We start from the raw sequence: 21,314 nt of genomic DNA, 5'->3' as shown, positions 1-21,314 counted from the left end.
ATCCCTAAGTCTATATTCATTTTGTATCATTTTTTTCTCTTTCTCCTGTTCACCTTGCTTTCCATTACTCTGTCCTCCAAGTCACTGTTTTTCTGTTTCCTCTAGTCTCTTTATTCCATCTAGTGTATTTTTATTTCATTTATTGGGTTCATCTCTAATTATTTTTTTATGTTTTTTGTCTCATTGTTAAGAGTCTCACCGATGTCCTCCACTCTTTTCTCATATCCACGGAGTTTATGGTCAGTACTTTACATTCTCCTTCAGGCATATTATCTCCATTTCAGTTAGGTCTCTGGCTGTGATTTTGTCTTATTCTTCCATGTAGGATGTGTTCCTTCGTCTCTTCATTTGTCTCTGTCTGTTTCTATGTATTAGGAAAGTCAGCTCTTCTGCTCATGAAAGTAGTGACCCTATGAAAAAGAAGTCCTATAGTGTCCTGCAGTGCAGTGTCCCCTGTTCACCAGAACCTGGCACTTCACGGGTGTGTCCTGTGTGTGTTGAATGCACCCTGCTGTTGTGACTGAGCCACTTTTTCCTTCAGTCCAGTCATCGCAATGGCTCTTTTTGCCTATTGTCAGCCATAGTTTGGTCCTTGTGCTGTTAGTGATCCAGTCGTGGGCCACTTTGGGTTTGAGTCAGACCAGGCATTTGCTAGAAATATAGTAACACTGAACTCAGGGCACTTTCACTCTTTTGTCTCCTGAGAAGTATTTGTTCATTGTTGAGCAGGGCCTGCAGTCAGACCAGATGTCTGCCCTCAGCACACTGCTGGAGCTGGAGCTGGACTGGTGTGTATGTGGTTCTTTCCCCCTTTCCCAGGGGCAGGCATCACCTTGGGAGTGGAGCTGGCCTCCGGCAGAGCTGCTTGTACACAGCCAAGCTTATGGCTTTGCCTGGGATAGGCTCCATCCCAGGGTGGGGGGGGGGGGCAGATCTGCTGAAGTGCACAGGGGCTGGTTGTGTGATGTGAGCAAGATTTGTCCTGGTCTGCTGTGGGAGAGACCTGCAGCCACCAGAACAAAGGCCAAGTTGGAGAGGATGGATCCACCTAAGTGCAGCATATGGGGTTGGGGTAGGGGGGTTGCTGGGCAAGATGCACAGTATTAGCAAGTTATGTAGGGATTGTCCATGCTGCTCTGGTTCCCACGGATAACTATGTTTATAATGGAGAACAAGGGAGGGAAATGGCACCTGCCTGCTCCTGTGTTCCTGGAGAAGTCTGCCAATGATCCCTGCCTCGCCAGCACATGCCCTGAAGTTAGTAAACAAGTATAGTTCAGGCATTTTTTCAAACTGCTGCTCCTTTGCTGTATCATCATGGGCCTGTTTGTTGTGCTCCTTAAGAGAAAATGAATCCCTCCAGGCTCTCCTAGAGCCAATCTTGCTGATTTTTAATGTTCTAGGTTTTAAGACCCACTGACTAAGAATTCATGAAATTTGGCCTTTCTTATTTTCAAAGGCAAATCCATCTTCCCCTTGCAGGCTTCCCACTGTGAGGGTCTGTTTCTCCCTCTTCTCTACCCCTATGTGTCCCTCCCCTCTGCCAGCAGTCCAGTAGTCCATGGAGCGCCCAACAGTAGTCTTACCCTGTTAGATGTGGTCTCTTCTCTATATTTAGCTATGGAGAATCTGTTCTGCCAGTCTATGGGTCATTTTTTGAGTTACTTACACTGAGGTGGCTGTCATCTAGTTCTATCTGTGGGACGATGAATTTAGAGTCCTCATAATCTGCCATCTTCCCTGGAAGTCCGTGGAATTATTTTCTAAAGGCATCTTTGTATTTGTCTCCCATCCTCCCGTAAATTTATGAATCTGTCCCCTCCTCCTTTCTACCTTAATTTGGGTCTTTGTTATTACTAAGCGATTTCACCACCTTTCTAGCTTTTCTTCCTTTGTTGTATTTACCGTTGCCCACAGGTTAACTCACACCACCACCAGGATCTTATAAAACCCACCTCTAACCCTGATATCTCTCTGTTTTAAACCCCTCAGTGGTTCTTCATTGCTCCAAGATTAAATCCAGCCTTCATCCTAATGTGTCTTTTCAGCAGACCCCCCAATCCAACTCCTCCAAAACACATCACATAGCCTTTTAGCCACTCTCAGGCTGGTCAGAGAGTTGCAAGGGACAGATCTGTCTGCCCTAAATTGGAAAAGCAAACAAACAAAAAAATGACAATTATGGCTAGAATGCGGACTCTCAAAGTTGAAGAGAAAATTGAGGGGGGTGTGTGTGTGTATGTGCACGCGCACACGCTTGCATGCGTGTGTGTGAGAGAGAAAACCAGTGGTCCCTGGCAAACCAGGTGTGTGTGTGTGTGTGTGTGAGAGAGAGAGAGAGAGAGAGATCGAGAGAGAGAACGAACCATGGGCACTGACAAACCAGAAACCTTGCAGCAGTCAACCCAAGGGAGAAGGCCAGGAATTTGGAAAGAGCTATATGGAGGCAGACAGGATAGATTCAAAGAGCTGCACTTGAGGTCAAGTACAAATGCATGCATTCAACATTTTTTGGAACCATAAGACAACAGATACTCATGTCTATAATATACTGAGATGATTTTCATGATACCAAACCAGAAAATTAAAAAATTGTGTCAAACAATACAGACATATTGAACTAATCAATTCTTCACAAAACTTTCATTTTCATGCAGGCACCATAGGTGTTTTCCATATGAATAGGTAAGATTGTTTCATATCACATACATACACAATTAGAAAAATTAGTTTGCTTCTTGGGGCACCTGTGTGGCTGTCGGTTAAGCATCTGACTCTTGATTTCAGCTCAGGTCATGATCTCAGTGATGTAGATCAGTCCCATGTAGGGCTCCTTGCTCAGCGTGGGCCATGCTTGAGATTCTCTCCCTCTGTCTCTCCCTCCACTTGAACTTGCTCACACACTCTCTCTCTAAAATAAATAACTAGAATCTTTAAAATTAGTTTGCTTCTTGTCTTTAATTTCCTGTGGCTACTTACACTTTTTCTTTTCCATTTCAGTATTTCCATACAGAAGCTTTCCAATGAATCTCGGTACATTATTTATGAGTTTTGGGAGAACAGCAGTGTGTGGAATAGGTAAGTAACACCAGGCTTTTTGGGGGGGTGGGACAAGGAGGGGGAAATATACATGATGTTTTTAGAACTTGTAGGAAAAGCTCTATTCCCTTTACCTCACCTTAAAATCTATCCCATTTGTTCGTTTTCCTAAATCCCACCCTTTTAAGAATTTATTTCTTGGATTAGAAACCCTTCTCTTCTTGAAGCACAAATATTTTTGGAAATGATCCTCCTTTAAGTATAACCATTTTACTGATGCTGTCAAGTAAGAGTTAGATATGGGTCGTGGTTTTCTTAAGTGCCAGGAAATTGGGAGGACAAAGGACACAGAAAAGGAAGGATGAGAAAATAATTTTACTTTCTAATTTTTCATAAACTCTGTGGCATTTTACTTTACAGTAAAACTATAACAGTTAACACCATCATGGCTTAATTTTTCTAAATATCTTTAAACTGCAAAAAAATTAAAAAATCAACTTCTCTTGGTAACCATTCTATAGTGTATAATGTATATCAAACCATACTGTACATGTTGAATGTAGATATTTGTCAGTTACTTCTCAACAAAGTTAAACCAATACACCTCTTTTAAATTGATAATTACAAATAGGTAACATACAATTGGAAAAAATGGGATGAAGAAAAGTATTGCTACTGAGATTATATAGTACTAGTTCGTTTTAAATGGCAGAGAATACAGCCCTCTAGTAAGCCCATATTTAAGGTTTTAAATATGGTAATGAAAGTAATAGAATTCCTGAAAATTCAGTTATACATATTTCACCTAAAAGTTTTATTTTTGTGACTATTTTAAAACTATAATATGTAATGACACCAATAGAATTTCAAACACAGAAGGGAGCTTTAAAGCCAACTTACTCAATTCTGTACTCTAGGCCTACACTTTGAGATAGATGATTTTTCTTTTTTTCCCTAGAGAGAGAAAAACCTGTAGTCTCTCTTCTTAGCTATCCTATTTTGAAATCATTCTGACAGCCAATATATTCTTTTTTCTGTTTAAGCTACTTTCTGCAATTAAAGTCTTTCTCCTTTTACTTTCCATGGGAATTAATGTTCTTATTCTTATTAATTACATTAATATATATAATTATTAATTAATATATTACAATCTTATTATTATATATTCTTATTATTGAAGACTTTTAAAAGTCTTCAGAAATTTTTTGTTTTTTAAGGCCAAATAACCATAAAAAGTCTATATTCAGACACTTAATCCAAATCATCCAAAACCTTGCCACCATGACTGAATTCGATCTGTTGCACTCTTAGATTATAAAAGAAGCGCACAGCCTTAACCTGTAATTATTTATACAGCCACCTTCAGACGAATTATAGCAAGACATTCCAAAGAAGCAATGTGGACTTCTTGGAAACTCCAGAACTCACATCTACTATGCTAGTTCCTGGTAATTATCCTGATTTCGGTGCTTATATGCTTTTGTATTGTCTTTTGCTTTTAAAAGATGTATTTCTTACCCCCAAACTTGATCAGTGGTGCTCTCTTTATTAGATCTTAAGATCTAAAAGTGGGAGGAGGAAATAGATCTATATAGTCTATTGTCTTTACTACTTAGTTGATCCTATTTGTATTCCTGGCTATATTAAACCTAGTATTAGTCACTTTTTTCTAGTCATGTATAGTAAGTAATCATTGCAAACTTGGAGTCAAATCATGACATGTCCAAAAAAATTTATTCAAATATGTTGCCATATTTGGGGCACCTGTGTGGCTCAGTGGATTAAGCCTCTGCCTCCGGCTCAGGTCATGATCTCAGGGTCCTGGGATCGAGCCCCGCATCGGGCTCTCTGCTCAGCGGGGAGCCTGCTTCCTTTCCTCTCTCTCTGCCTGCCTCTCTGTCTACTTGTGATTTCTCTCTCTGCCAAATAAATAAATAAAATCTTTAAAAAAAATTTTTTTTTAAAAATCAAATATGTTACCATATTATATAATTTAGTGTACTGAATAAATTTGAAGTGTGTGACCCATAGATTGCAGATTAGAATTGTTCTGGAAACATTTTTTTTTTTGAAATATTTTTAATAGCTGTTAAAATTTTATTTGTAATTGGAGGAAAGCAGAATGGAAAGAGAAAATTGAAATTGTCTAAGAAGTTTCACCTAGCCAAGGCTTAAGATAATTGAGAACCAAAATTCACTTGTTCATCTACCCTTCCAGTCACCAATTAAATATATTTACTGAGTGTTTTATGGGTTAGGTACTGAGGATACTGGGATGCTTAGCTTTACTAGTGCTAGTTCCAATTTTGAATAAACATTATGTTGGGAGCTAGAGAGAGTGCAAAGTAAAAATTCAGTCCCTTCCCATAAAATGCTATTCAATAGGAAAGACAAATGCGTGCAGAAAAAAAAACGAGCTCCAGCATAACACAGTAGTTACTGCAGGTGTCATAATATGCATGTGTATTTAGAGAAGGGATTGCTTTTTAAGGTTTTTTTTTTTTTAAAAAAGAGATGACTCCAGAGTTGGAACTTAAAAGGTGAGTTGGACAAATAAAGATGGAAGAGACTTTGCTAGAAGTAAAACATAGACATGAACAAATATAAGATGTTAATGTTCTTGGCTAATTGGTACAAAGGTAAGAATAAGGCATAGAGCTTATACATGGTACATGTAGAGAGAGAAGAGAGTAGGAAATCAGGTTGAAAATACAATGAGTTTGAAGTTAGTCATATGGATTTGTTAAAGGTTTTTGAGAGGCATAGTGAATGCTCTAATCAGTAGTAACTGGCAGGAGGGAGAAAGGTGGATATCATGGAGAGGTGAGAGATTGGTCAGGTAGGGCAATAATCTAGGCCAGGAAAAAGAAGGCATCTAAACCAGGAGCTACCCAGAGAGAGTTCCCTTGCCAATACAGTTTTCAGGAGTTAACCATGGCAAGATATTTGAAGCCTGGGTTTAGTGAGAAAGGGTATAGATAAGAACAAATATCTGACAAAAGCATAGGAAAACGCCTTTATTTAAAAGGGAAGGAAAGCCTCTGTTATTAAGGAGACAGAGGGGAACCACTCAGAGGTGGAGAGTCAGAGTAGTCAATTAGCAAGGAAACTGCAAGAGAAATACCATGCAAGGCACAGTTCTTGTCAGGTGCCTGTGTAGTGGGGTGGGACTGAAGAGAATGGGACTGAAACCTGGATTTGACAAGAGGTCACTGTTCAAGAGAACAGTTTTAATACAATGGTAGGGTGGATTTCGATGGATTAGGGAATAAATGGAAGGTGAAAAGGTAAATTCTAGAATTGAAGGTAGGTGAGGAGACGGGGGAGATCAGATGTGAATGTTTTCCAGTCAGCAGCCTACCATCTCTGCCTGAGCTTTAGGTATATACTACTCTAGATCTTAAGGACACATTTATGGACTTATAGAATTTCCCTTGCTTATATCTCAGATTTAATACTCAAATAAGAAAGCCATGAATATGGCTGAAATTTTTCTGTTCTCTTTCTCTCCGAAAGCAGTCCCTAATTTGGAGAGAAAAGTTGGGCACAAATAATACTGGATCAATTCTTATTCTCAGAACCCAAATTCAGTGCAGTTTAATGCCTTTTTTGTTAACCTATTTTGCATTAAATTTTCATATCACATCTAATTTCAGCAGTGACCCCTGAAGTTTGGAAAAACAAAAAGAAAAGATAGGTCTGATTTCTAACACAATTTTTTAAATCTCCCTTAAGATTTTTAATATCTACTTGGGGCATCCTTTTCTTTTTTTGAATGTGGAAGTTTTATAAATTGCAACAGCAGACACACCTCTCTGGACAAACAGCTGGAATTAGCTTATAAATATTAAAGTTTTAATGGCCATATGATTTCTACTAATATTTTTAGTAATCAGTCTTATGAAGGTTAAAAATAAAAACAATTAAAAGCATTTCAGCTGTACGTATTTAGACCTAAAATTAAAATCTGAAAAAAATACCTATTATAAAGAGATGGGTAGGTTTGTATTTTTAATTTAACTCACAAATTATGATTTCTGATAAGACTGCTTTTTTATTAAGTTTCTAAATGGTTTACTGAAGAAACATCTTAAGAAATATATTGCTATGGACTCTCAAATATCAAAATCATTCAAATGAGGCATACTGAAGTACAGCCAAACAGGCCCACTAGCCATCATAAAATACCCAGACCAAAATATAAAGAATTCAGTCTGTGGAGCAGAATATCCCTTGGCAAATGAGAAAGGGATATGAGAATATCCCTTGGCTATGAGAAAAGAAGATAGACATGAAAGTTAAGATCCTATTACCAACTAGTATATTTCTTAAATAGCTTTGCAAATTTCAGACCTTTCTATTTGTCTGTTTCTCACAGCATTCCATCAATCTTACTTCTTTGTTATAGATTTGACTTTGGGATATTTATATTCACTGGGGAAAACATTTTCAACAACCTTACAACATAGATAAACTATAAAATATTTAAAACACATGCAGTTGCTTCTACCCAATCTTTCAGAAATTGTTATATAAAAGTATCTTACATTCCCAAACTGCTGCCAGTACTGGGAGGATTAAAACAACATGATTTCATCTTCAGGGCATTTACAGTCTCATTGCCAAGATAAGTTCCATTCATATATAACAAAGTATGACCAAGTGCCAAAAGACCTGGTACAAATATTGCATAGGAAGAGTTCAATCTTGGTTCAAATAGTAAATAATGATTAACTTTAAAGATAATTATGCAGACTAAAGGTGGGAGAAAAATAGTCTAAGAATGATTACACCTTGACTAACTTAGCCCTGGCAATTATTTTCACTTAATAATAGTTGTTTTTCTCTTTTCAGCTTCATGGTGGATCCTGAACAACTAGATGTTTCTAGACATTTTACGGTTCCAAGTGCAAAACAAGTATTCTTATTGAAAATGTGAATTAGAAAATTCTCTGCAGTTACTAATCTACTCTATACTTTTAATATATTTAAGATGTGCACTCTTCTAAAATGTCTTCTGTATCTTTTATGTGAAGTTTACCTAAATTTTTGAAGTTCACTATTCTCAGTCTTTGCTGTTTTGCTACATTGTAACCTAAACCCTTTAGTGGCAGAATCTTAATATGTGAAAAAAGTGAACACATAAAGGAAAAAAATTGTGAAAAATGATAAAAAATAATTGAAGTGGGAACTTTTAGAGTATCACTTCATAGGATAGCTTTTGTAGATTTGTCATAAACTATCAAGGTTAAATCAGTGTTTTGTCATTTTTAAGTAACTGATTTTCTGTGAAGTTTATTCTTTGGTAGTGCTCACTCCCATTACCAATTCATGATCTTGTAAGTATTCACTTTACTGAAAAAGCTAATATGTGACCCAAAATGGTGTCCTTACATGCAGAGAGAGCAAAAGAAGGTGCACAAAGAAAAAGCCACGTGAGGACACAGTAAGAAGGTACCAACAGCAAGCCAGAAGAGGCCTCAGAAGAAATCAGCCTTGCTAGCACCTTGATCTTGGACTTCCAGGCTCTAGAACTGTGAGAAAATACCTTTCTATTGTTTAGGCTAAAAAAAAAAAAAAAAAAGTTAATACATGAGTATACAATAGTCTTCGCTGTAATCTATAGACTCTATATACCTATCATGTTATAAACTGGTTTTTCACAAGTGAACAATTCTGTGTTAGGGTACCATTTGGTACTATAACACCATTATATCATTTATTATAGCATCATAATTATATGTAAATTCAACAAATCAAAAAAATAGAATTTTACTTTGAGAAAATTTGATTCAAATTTTTTGGCATATGAGCCTGAGGACTAATTTATTTCTGGAAAATAGACATTTGCATTTAAATAATAATTTCAAAATATTTAAATAATAAAATTTTAACCTAAGTAAATGAAGAAATACAAAACAAGCACAAAATTTTAAGAGCATTCCCTCTTCCCAGGGAAGATACTGGACAGAAAACCTTTTCCAGTTTTAACACTAGAATGACAATTCTAATTTCACCAGAACAGTTGGTGTGTTCTGTGTACCTAGTACACTTTGCTATACAGGCTCATATAGTTTTAATAAAATCTATTCTGATAAATGCTGCTAATAAAAATCCAGTGCATATTAAGTCTGTTACCCTGTTATTCTATAATCCAAATTCCTTTGAAACCACAGGTCTTTAAGGAAAAACTATAAGGCAATTTTTTTTCTTTTACTGTTGGAAAACTCAGATTGAACTAAATTATATTTTTAAATATAAAATTTGACCTAAAATATTTTCTCAAACGAATTAGCTTCTGTCAAAGGTGTACCTTTGTATACACCTCAGTCCTCGTCCATCTAAGTAATTTTTTTCATAACTTCTACAAGGGCAGTAAATTTTGTCATATACACACATACACACACAGACACAAATGAGTGTGTATATGTGTATATGTGTGTGTGTGTGTGTATACACACACACATATAGTCATGTCTAAAGATGAAAAACACTATGAAACAACACCTGGCTCAACTCTTTTAATTTATATACAAAGCAGAGAACATTAATGGAGATGTACAATGATTACTCAAACAAGTTATACATATGTACAAAGGCAAACAGATAATAAAACAGACTTTGCAGTCTCACTCTGATTATATACAGTGACTTTTGACATAAAACGTCTTGAAAAGGTTGGTTATGAATGGTTTCAAGAAATACAAATTATAGCCAATCAAAACATATTTCAGTATTAGATTCAGAAAGTACCTAAGTCTTTTAAGTGTGAGGCAGTTTCCAAAACCATGGTGGTATGACTTTAAAAAGGTTTCTGCCCTCAAAATAACAGTGCTGAGCAGAAGAGCTCTTTAGATTCCAAACTAGAATAAGTTCTATTACCATTTTTTTAACTAGATTCCAAAAAAAAACACCAAAAACCTTTGAGAACAAGCAAATAATAAAGCAAGCCAATTTAATTATGGTAATACTGACCCCAGCTCTTATACAAATTATACATAAATTGTTATATGTGTGTGTGTGTATATATATATGTATATACACACTGGAACCTATAATAATATAAAGGGAAAATAGGACAAAAAATAAATCTGGGCCCTAGTTTTAAATGTATCATTTTTAAGTAACCCGTAAATTTATGGTTTCAGTGTATTTTTTCCCCCCCTGGGGAGTGAAGTAATGAAAAGTGTGTACTAAAAGACCAAGATGGGAAGCCTACTATGGACTAAAGCTTGAATCCAGGTAAAAAGCCCAAAGACCAGTGAAGAGAAAGGTACTGGTTTTAGGAGTCAGTTTACAATAAACTTTCTGCCAAATGAGGGTCTTGAATGCCTTGCCTGTAGACCTGGGGATTTCTGAGAATAGAATTAGGGAGAGTTTACACTTACCTTTATATCAGCAATTTTTTTTTGACACTATGCTGGAAGAAACTCTTCTTTTCAGTAGTAACATCCAGAGTGACAAAATGCAGGAGATTTATTATATAAAATTTCTAGGAACTAAAAGCTTAGCCCCCAAATTCTTCATCCATACATGTTCTTGTCATAAGAAATTAAAGAATTGAAACTTAATGTACCTCAATTACTTGCAATGCCTAAATCTTTCCTCTTTTGGAATTAAAAATATCAGTATTAATTTGCAATTGCCTAACTTCTGTTCATGGAGTCTGATTAGAGACAACAAGTAGCAGCTGTTTTTCACCTTGAGTTTCATTGTTTCCAAATTGTCAATCTCTGCTAGTAATCATGAATATTAAACAATTTTATCAAAAACCTAGAGACCAAAGAAATGCCTGTTAAAATATTCTCCTTCCTGTCATTGAGAACTATGCATTGAACATCCTGGGTCATTTTAAGCCTCTGGAGAGATTGTAAAGATCCTTGCAGAGAGCGCTGGTATGAAATCAGTGGAAAACAGAACAAAAGCCAACTTTAGAAGCAACAAGAAATTATGTACCATATATACATCATAGCAAATACTTTATATTTGAGAATTTTTACAGCTTACATTTCCATTCCATTATTACAAGAGATGAAAAACAAAAAATTGCAAGTAGCATGCAAATTATAAATACAGCCTTCCCTACTAACCAAATTCTTACTTTCCAGTGTTACTTCCCAATTTATGCAGGAAACTGCCTGCAGAGCTGAAACTGATTAGAAAATTCTTTATAGTTTAAAATATTTCTCATTTTAGGAGAAACCAAATACCCAACCATCAAAATTAAAAATAAACTGAATTGTCACAGTCCATTACAGGTATTGTTACTAGATCCACTTCATTTGCAGGTGTCCAAAATAGAAAACAAATAATTCTTTATCTTCAAATTCACTTGTTCTTAAAATGCTACTTAAAACTTTGGTGGTTTTCCTGTAACATAGAAGAAAAAGTTAATTTATCAATTAGATTGAAAAGATACAGTTTTTACTACTTAGTTTATCAAGCCAAATACTGTGATCCTATTAAGTGTTTACAGATCTTAAATGCATGTTACTATACAAAGTATTAAAGTAACTGGAATTTGTCAAAACAGTTCTATGTTTAAAAAAATATGTAATGCATTTTTAAATATATTAGATTGTATTCTAAACCTGTTCTGTTTTTGTGGTACCTGGCTTGTTCAAAATAATGTGTCTGTCTAAATTTTATTTACAAAATAAAATATTAGAGATGAAATAGGTTTGCAAATGAAAAAAATGACCATATTTTATACAGCATTCAAGTTTAGATTTATTCATACATATACCTATGATTTTTTTTCTGAACAGGTGGGATAATTTGAACATTAAGAACATTTCTCATGATAAAATATTCCTGTGTGCAAGGTATTATGAAAAAAACAAATTTCTGACTGAACTGACTACAGTTCTACAAGTTTGGAATTTTTAAAAGAGGCTTTGTATTCCAAATGGTTGGAAAGCACAGGAGATGTTATGTCTCCCATATGAGCCATTCTCAGCATACTTATATTTTGAGTTCATCTCAATAGAATACTTTTACCCATATAAGAAAGATTGTGAAAACTTTAAAGTCAAACTCTAGTCAAAATGGAAATAAAGGCAATTTACTAAGTGCATATTAAGCACTAAGTACTATCCAAGTCCTGCTATACATTATCAACCTCAACTGCAATCACAAAACTAAGGTTTCAACGTTAAATGACTTAAGTTTGAACAGTATACTAATGCACAAGGTGAAGCTACAATTTGAACCCAAGTCTGATATCAACACTCCTGTCATTTCCAATCAATGTGCTGAAAGATAGGTGTATTTATTGTATTTATTTTGATGAAATCTGATGCAGTGACACAAATATAAGACACTAAGAACAGCAAAAACACACTGAGGAATAAGTGGGGTGACTTGTTTTACTATATAAAAAGACAAATTGAGAAGAGTAAGGGCCTAGAAACACACCACACATATATTGCCACAGGGGTGGCAGAGGACTATTCTTTCAGTAAATATTGCTAGGATGACTGGATATCCATGTAGAAAAAAATAAAACTTGACCCCTACTTTACATCATAAAGTAAAATCAACTGCAGATGGATTATAGAACTTAAAAACAATAGAATTTTTAGGCTCCTTATCCTTCAATGCAAAAATTATTTCTTAAAATATAATTCCATCCTATTTCTTGGCCAGAGTGGTAATTACTTATAGTAATTAGTTATATTATACATGTAATGAAAATTTAGAACGGGAAATTAGAGAATCGATTCCATTTGCTATAGCACCAAGAACCATAAGACACCTTGGAATAAACATAACCAAGAGGTAAAGGACCTGGACTCAAGAACTACAGAACACTCATGAAAGAAATTAAAGAAGACACCAAAAGATGTAAAAGCATTCCACGCTCATGGATCAGAAGAATAAACGTTGTTAAAATGTCTATACTGCCCAGCACAATCTATACTTTCAATGCCATCCCGATCAAAATTCTACCGGCATTTTTCAAAGTCCTAGAACGAACAATCCTAAAATTTGTATGGAACCAGAAAAGACACTGATTTGCTAGGGAAATGTTGAAAAAGAAAAACAAAGCTGGGGAGCTGGGGTTATATTATACATTTAGATTTATGTACTTTTCTGAATTATATTCCATAATAAAATTAAAAATCTAGGGAAAGAATCCAGTGAAAATACTAAAGACAAATATTTTAGAATTAATATAAAATTAGGAAACTACTTACTGGTTTTTGAAGTACAATGGGATGATCAGGCAGAAAGTCTGGTTTTTTTCTGCAGATGGAAACACTTGAGAGCTTCAACAGGAAATCTCTGCTGTATTTAATTCTCTCTATAGATATTAAACATCAGATGTAATGTTATAAAATAACTCTCCCAGAACACTTTTTGGCTCATTGTTTTCTGAATGTCCCTTAATAATCCATTATTTTATAAAATGATGAGTAGTTTCTATGCAAAAGAGAAGAGAAGCAAAAAACTTTGACAAGTAGCTACTGCTTCCTTTTTTCCTTTTACATGGAAAGGAAGCCAAGTAATCAAGGAAAAATGGGAGAAAGAGAAACATTTCAGAAAATCAGTAATGGATGCATGGTTTCTTTCATCTGGTTATTCATATCTAGTGAAAGGATCTTAAAAAGTTTAATGGCAGTAATATGTGTTGGGCAATTCTGATCCTGCCAAAATAGAACACCAATAAGCCTGTCTAGTCTTCATATAAATTTACTTAAAATGTAATACAATCAAAATAAATTCAAGAAAAATTTATTGTACATCTACACATCAGAGATGTGCTAAGTAATGGTGAAAAAGATCCAAGATAGGGTCCCTATCTTTAAAGGAGAATAAAAACAATGCTTCAAATACCTGCATATTTCTCATCAGAAACTATCACCATAAAAGATCACTTGCTGAGCCAGAAACAGCAGAGCAGTATCTTTAAAGTGCTAATAGAAAAGAACGGACAAGCTAGAATTCCATACTGTGAAACAACAACAACAACAAAAATCTACTGGTCTCCATCCCTGGTTCCTTGCACAAAGCTCCTAAAACCCTTGTAATTTTGTAAAATGATAAGAATACTTGGAGCATCTTTTGTTCTAGTATTTGGTTTTTTACCCTACTTCCTGACATATAGCTCTTAAATCCCTTGGATTTTCCTGTGTGAAAGAAATGCCCTTCGTTCTAATGAGGTGACTTCTGGTGGCCTTCTGGACAGAGGCTGGTCAACAGAAAGATCAAGCCATGATTAGAAGCTTGACACTTTCAGTCCCACCTCCAACTCTTCTAGAAGGCGAAGGGCTGGAGACTGAGTTAATGAATAATCATGCCACATGATGATGCCTCCATAAAAATCCCCAAAGTATGGGGTATGGAGAGCTTCTGGGTTGAGGAACACATCCATGTACCCAGAGGGTGGCACACTCCAATTCCACAGGGATAGAAGCTCTAGCACATGGGACCCTTCTAGACCTCACCCCTACATATCTCTTCCTTTATCTGTATCCTTTATCATATCTTTTATTATATAATAAACTGGTTAAGTGTTTTCCCTAAGTTCTGTGAGCTGTTCTAGCAAATGATCAAATGCAAGAAGGGAGACTTAACCTCTAATTTAGAAGTTTTGAGTAATCTGGGGACCTACTACTTACAACTGTCATCTGAAGTGGAGGGTAGTTGTGTGAGACTGAAACATGTGAGATTAAAAGACATTTTCAGAAAAGAAAGAAAACTAAAAATGTGTAACTAGTAGAGTTAGTTAATCTACAAGAAATGCTCAAGGAAGTTTCTCAGGTTGAAAGGCAGCGATACTACACAGAAACCTTAATACTCAGAAATGAAGAATAAAAGAAGGGTAAATAGCTGAATAAATATAATGGTCTTTTTTCCCCTCTAAATTTTATGTGTGTGGATATTGAAAGCAAAACTTATGACACTGTCTAGTGGAGATATGATACAATAACAGCAAAAAGGTCAGGGCAGTGGAGGGGAGGGAAGAAACCTACACATGGTTGCAAGGTTTTACCATCACCATTCTGCATGAAGTAGTATAATATTAACAAGTACACTGAGATATTATAATCCCTAGACAAACAACTTAAAAATACAAGAAAATATAGCTAAAAATCTGATATAATCAAATACCAACAAAAATTCAAAAATATCCAAAAAAAAAGCAGAAAAAGGGAAAAACAGGACAGGGAAAAACAGAAAATAAATAATGAAAGGCCTTAATCCAACTATATCACCTTAAATGTTAATGGTCTAAACAAGCTGTCGACAAACTTTTTTCTGTAAAAGGCCTAACAGTAAATATTTGAGGGTTTTGGGACAAAGTCTGTCACAACTGCTCAGTATAATAGTGCAAAAGCAGCTACAGAAAAGCATGTGGCTGTGTTCCAATAAAATTTAATTTCCAAAACAGGGATTTGAACTAAGGAACATGGTTTGCTCTTAGGTTAAGCACCATGCTTAAAGGCCATAAACTGACACAATGGATTAAAAAAAGAAAACCTTACTATTATATGCTGCCTATAAGACATATATGGTTGAAAGTAAATGGATATAAAAATATATATCATGCAAAAAGTAGGAATAAGAAGGCAGGAATGGCTATCTTAATATCAGCTAAAGAGAGAATTATTGATGTGCCGTGCCAAATGACAAAGTTTCAAAATACATAAAGGAAAAATGACAAAATAGACAATTCCACAAAAATATCAAGTAATACAAAATTATCTCCTCAGCGCTTTATAGAACTAGCCAAAAATAAATCAGAAAATACTTAGATCTGCACAATATCAACCACCCTGATTTAACTAACAGTTATAGAAACTGTATCGACAACTGCAAAATACAGATTATTTTCAAGTAGACATGATAGAGTCACCAAGACAAACCATGTGCTGGGCTATAAAACAAGTCTCAATAAATTTAAGGGGCTTAAAAAAAAACCCTCAAAATCAAACAAGAAGACATTACAAATAATACCAAATAATACAAAAAATCATACATAAGAGAACTCTATGAACAATTATCCATCAAACAAGTTTGACAGCCAGTAAGAAATGGACAAATTCCTTGAAATATAGAAGCTATCAAAACGGAATCACAAAAAAGAGAAAATGTGAACAAATTATTAGTAAGGAGATTGTATCAGTAATCAAAAAACCTCCCAACAAACAAAAATCCAGGACCAGATGAACTGAATTCTACCAAACATTCAAAGAAGAATTATTAATACCAATCCTTCTGAAACTCTTCCAAACTCTTCTAAACTCATGAGACCAGCATTACCCTGATACATGCTTTTCTCAAAGGATCCCACAAAAAAATTCAGGCCTTGATTAACATGGATGCAAAAATCCTCAACAAAATATCAGCAAACAAAATTCAACCATATAGTTAAAAGATCATAGAGGAAACATACAGAAAAACATCCCTCAACATAATAAAACCCAAGGAGGATAAACCCACAGTTAAAAGCATACCCAGTGGTGAAAGTTGAAATCTTTTTCTCTAAGATCAGGGACAAGATAAGGATGTCCACTCTTATCACTTTTATTCACCATTGTACTGGAAGTCATAGCCACAATGATCAGATAAGAAATACAAGGCATCCAAATTGGTAAGAAAGATGTAAAACTGTCACTGTTTGCAGATTACATGATAATTTATATGGAAAACCCTAAAGACTCCCTAAAAAAACCTATTAGAAAACGTGAATTCAATAAGATGCAGAATACAATTAAAATACAGAAATCTATTATGTTTCCATACACTAATTACAAATTATCACAAAGAGAAATTAGGAAAACAATCCCATTTACAACTGCATTAGAAAAATAAAATAGGAATAAATGTAGCCACGGAGGTTAAAAAAAAAAAAAACCTATACTCTAAAAAACTATAGCACACTGATGAGAGAAACTGAAGATGACACAAATAAACAGAAAGATATTCCATGCTCACGCACTGGAGGAACTGATATTGTTAAAATGTTCATATAACCTAAAGCAATTTACAGATTTAATGCAATTCCTACTAAAATACCAATTGCATTTTTCACAGCTAGAACCAAAAAATCCTAAAACGTGTGGAACCAAAAAAGACCATGAGCAGCTAAATCTATCTTGAGACAGAACAAAAACTAAAGGTATCACACTCCAATTTCAAACTATACTACACAAAGCTATGAAACTATTATGGTATCCGCTCCAAAAAAAGACCTACAGATCAAATGGAACAGAATGGGGAACTCAGAAACAAATCCACACTTACATGGTCAATTAATTTATGATAAAGAGTCAAGAATACACAATGGGGAAAAGACAGTCTCTTCAAGGGGGGCCTGGGTGGTTCAGTCGGTTAAGCCTCTGCCTTTGGTTCAAGATTGAGCACTGGCAGGCTCCCCAATCAGGAAGGAGTCTCCTCCTCCCCTATCTTCTCCCTCTGCGGCACCCTGCACCCCACATGTGCTCTGGTGCATTCTCTCTCAAATAAATAAAATCTTAAAAACAAAAAAAAAAGTTCTCTTCAATACGGTGTTGGGAAAACTGCACAGCAATATACAAAAGAATGAAATGTGACTGCTTTCTTACACCATACACAAAAATAAACTCAAAATGGACAAAAGAGCTAAAAGTAAGACTTAAAACCACAAATCTCCTAAAATAAAATAAAAGGTAATAATCTCTTGGACCTCAGTCTCAGCAATATTTTTTTAGATCTGTCTCATTAGGCAAGGGAAACAAAAGCAAAAATAAACAATTGGGACTACATCATATTAAAAAGCTTTTTTTACAGGGGCACCTGGGTGGCTCAGTGGGTTAAAGCCTCTGCCTTCGGCTCAGGTCATGATCTCGGGGTTCTGGGATCGAGCCCTGCATCGGGCTCTCTGCTCAGCGGGGAGCCTGCTTCCTCCACTCTCTCTCTCTCTCTCTGCCTGCCTGTCTGCCTACTTGTGATCTCTAATAAATAAATAAAATCTTTAAAAAAACAAAAAGCTTTTACAAGGCAAAAAGAAACCAACAAAATTAAAACATGACTTATTGAATAGGAGAAGATATTTGCAAATGATATAACTAATAAGAGTTGACTATCTAAAATCTATAAAGAACTCTACAACTCAACACCGAAATAAATCCAATTAAAAATGGGCAGAGAACCTGAATGGACATTTTTCCAAAGACTTACAGATGCAAGAAGACACATGAAATTATGCTCAACATTTAAGCATCGGAGAAATATAAATCATAACCACAGTGAGCTATCATTTCACTTCACACCAGTCTGAATAGCTGGTATATCAAAAAGACAAAAAATAACAAACATTGACAAGCTTATGGAGAAAAGGAAATTCATGCAGTTTGTGAGAATGTAAACTGGTACAGCCACTATGAAACATAGTATTAAAGATTCTTCAGAAAATTAAAAATAGAAATAGAAAATCCAGCAATTCCACTTCTGGGTGTTTACCCAAAAAAACCAAAAACAGTATTTCAAAAATATATATGTACCCCACATTCACTGCAGCATTATTTACAATAGTCAAGATATGGAAGCAACCTGTTTACTGATATGGGAATGGGTAAAGAAAGTGTGGTGTATATATATATATGCACAATAAAATATTTATTACTCAACCATAAAAAGTGAAATCTTGCCATTTGTGACAATATGGATGAACTTAGTATTAAGTGGAGTCAAATATGTCAAATGGAGAAAGACAAATATGGTACAACCTCACTTACATGGAATCTTAAAAAAAAAAAAAAAAGTGTTACAGGTCACTGAACGGATTGGAGGTTGCCAGAGTCAGGGGTGGAACATATGCAAAGTGGGGAAGGAGGTCAAAAGGTATAAATTTCCAGTTATAAAATAAATAAGTCATGGGGATAATATGCACGATGGTGACTATAGTTAATAATATTATACCACACATATGAAAGTTGCCAAGAGAGTACAACATGAGAAAAAAATTTGGAACTATGTATGGTGACAGATGTTAAATAGACTTACTGAGATGGTCATTTCCCAAAATATACAAATTTTTGATCTTTATGTTGTATACCTCAAACTAATATAATGTGTATGTCAACTGTATATCAATAAAACAATACTAAAGAAATAATATTTAAGAGACTTGAAATCATACAGACTATATTCTCTGATAATAAAATTATGAAATCTATAATAAATCCAGAAAAACTTCAAGTATCTTAGAAATTAAATAGCATACTTTAAAATAATTCACAAGTCAAAGGTAAAATAATGAAATTAAAAATATTTTAAAGTGAATGACACTATAACATCAAAATCTGTGGATTATATCTAAAGCAGTGCTCCAATAGAAATGTATAAATTCTTATAAGAAAATATCTACAACAAATGACCTAAAAATCCATTTTAAAATGCCAGAAAAAGAATAAAACCATAAGTATAGAAAGAAATTTGTAAGTAGATATCACCAAAATAAAAAATACGTAAAATTAAAATGCCAAAAAAGCTGGTTCTTTGAAAAAGAGAAATGAATTTGACAAATCTGAGACTAGATTCATTTGCAGAAAAGAACACAAAAAACAAATGCCGAGGATCAAAAATGGGTTGTCCAGGGGCACCTTGGTGGCACAGTTAAGTGTCCTGCTCTTGGTTTCGGCTCAAGTCACAATCTCAAGGACATGGGATCAAGCCTCATGTCCAGCTCTGCTTAAGATTCTCTCTGCCCTCTCCCTCTCTCCCTCTTTCAACAGCCCCCCTTCTCTCTCTCTAAAATACATAATTTTTTTAAAAAGAGGTTGACCTCAGATTGTACAGATATTAAACAGAAAATAGGAGATATTATTCAAGCCAACATTTGACACCTTGGATAAAAAGGATATACTCTAAGTTTTTGTGTGGACACATTTTTTTTTTTTCATTTCTCCTTGGTAGAAAACTGGTAGTAAAACTGCTGGGTTATTATAGCACTTTGGAAATCAGTACCTCTTAGAATTGGTATAACTAAAAAATCATATGAACTGTCAATACCAAGTGTTAGCAAGGACTAAAAGCATCTAGAATTTCCAGATATTTCTGGTGATAGTCACTTGGAAAAAATGTGTCATGAAATTAGGCATATATATTTACAATGTTACCTAGGAATCCCACTTCTACCTGAGAGAATGAAAATGTATGTCCATACAGAAACTTTTACAGGAATGTTCATAGGAACATTATTCATGCTTTCCAAAACTGAAAACAACAAAAATGTCCATCAACAGGAAAAGATCAACAAAATGTGGTATATCCATACAATGAACATACTTACTCAACAATAAAAACAAAGGAACTACTGATAAGTGCTACAACATAGATGAGCCTGAAAAATATTATGTTAAGTGAAAGAAGCCATATGTAAAAGATTTATTGTATAATTACATTTACATGAAATGTCCAGAAAAGCCAAATCAATAGAGAAAGACAATGATTAATATTAGTTGCCTGGGAATGGGTGCTGACTGTAAATGCGCACAGGATGCTTTTTGTGGTGATAAGGATGTTCTAAAACTGTACCGTTCAAATGGACACACAACTCTGCAAATTTACTTAAAAAGACAATAAAGTATATACTATAGTTAAAATGGTGTATTTTACAGTATGTAAATTATTCCTCAGTAAAGATACTTTGTTTGGGTTTTTGTTTTGTTTAGATTTATTTTAACGGCGGGAGGAACAGAGAGAGAAGGGAGAGAATATTAAGCAGATTCCACACTGAGCAGGGAGCCCAACATAGGGCTCAATCTCAGGACCCTAAGATCATGACCTGAGCTGAAATCAAGAGTGAGATGCTTAACCAACTGTGCCACCCAGGTATCCCAATAAAGATCTTTTAAAAAGGAATAGGCACTGCAGGCAAAGGATTCTGAACTTAGAGAATGAAAAAGAGAGGGACAGATGAGGCAGCTCTTGCTGCTTTTGTGCCACATATAAAAGCTGAATAAGAATTTTCCAGTGATGGAAATTACTTATAGCTTTTAAAAGAACTAGGGCTAACACTCAATTCCAAGTTGTTCTCTGGACTGTGCTGCCGGATAAAGAAATTGGGAAAAGCTCTTAGGAAGCAAAACCAAAACAATGATGGAAAATAAGAAAGAAAATATAAGAAAATTACAGAATCAAGTAGACTAATATCACTAGTATCTGACTATAACAGGCATTTCAGGAAGAAAATAGAGAAGATGGAGATGAGAAAATTATCAAAGAAATATTCACAAAATTCCACATCAGAAGACCGAAGTGCACCAACTGCCCAGGGGATGAAA

At 34.9% G+C, this 21,314-nt stretch overlaps 2 protein-coding genes across 2 annotated transcripts in view; one reads left to right on the top strand and one right to left on the bottom strand.

Annotated features, from left to right (window-relative positions):
- NECAB1 (N-terminal EF-hand calcium binding protein 1) overlaps positions 1-8,789 on the top strand; it is a 187,207-nt gene extending 178,418 nt beyond the window's left edge. The window contains exons 11-13 of the mRNA XM_080802579.1: positions 3,001-3,078; positions 4,396-4,487; positions 7,894-8,789. Coding sequence (XP_080658705.1) covers positions 3,001-3,078; positions 4,396-4,487; positions 7,894-7,919 — 196 coding nt within the window. The 3' untranslated portion in view covers positions 7,920-8,789. The remainder of the gene's footprint in view (positions 1-3,000; positions 3,079-4,395; positions 4,488-7,893) is intronic.
- Positions 8,790-9,551: 762 nt separating this feature from the next.
- LOC308342269 (uncharacterized protein C8orf88) overlaps positions 9,552-21,314 on the bottom strand; it is a 40,704-nt gene continuing 28,941 nt past the window's right edge. The window contains exons 5-6 of the mRNA XM_080802590.1: positions 13,239-13,345; positions 9,552-11,409 (exon numbers count right to left, since the gene is read on the bottom strand). Of these exons, the coding sequence (XP_080658716.1) occupies positions 11,386-11,409; positions 13,239-13,345 (131 nt within the window). The 3' untranslated portion in view covers positions 9,552-11,385. The remainder of the gene's footprint in view (positions 11,410-13,238; positions 13,346-21,314) is intronic.

This window comes from Martes martes, assembly GCF_963455335.1.
Source record: "Martes martes genome assembly, chromosome: 4".
In the NCBI taxonomy this organism is placed as follows: Eukaryota; Metazoa; Chordata; class Mammalia; order Carnivora; family Mustelidae; genus Martes; species Martes martes.
The sequence above is the reverse complement of the archived record's forward strand: the minus strand, read 5'-3'. Positions and strand labels throughout refer to the sequence as shown.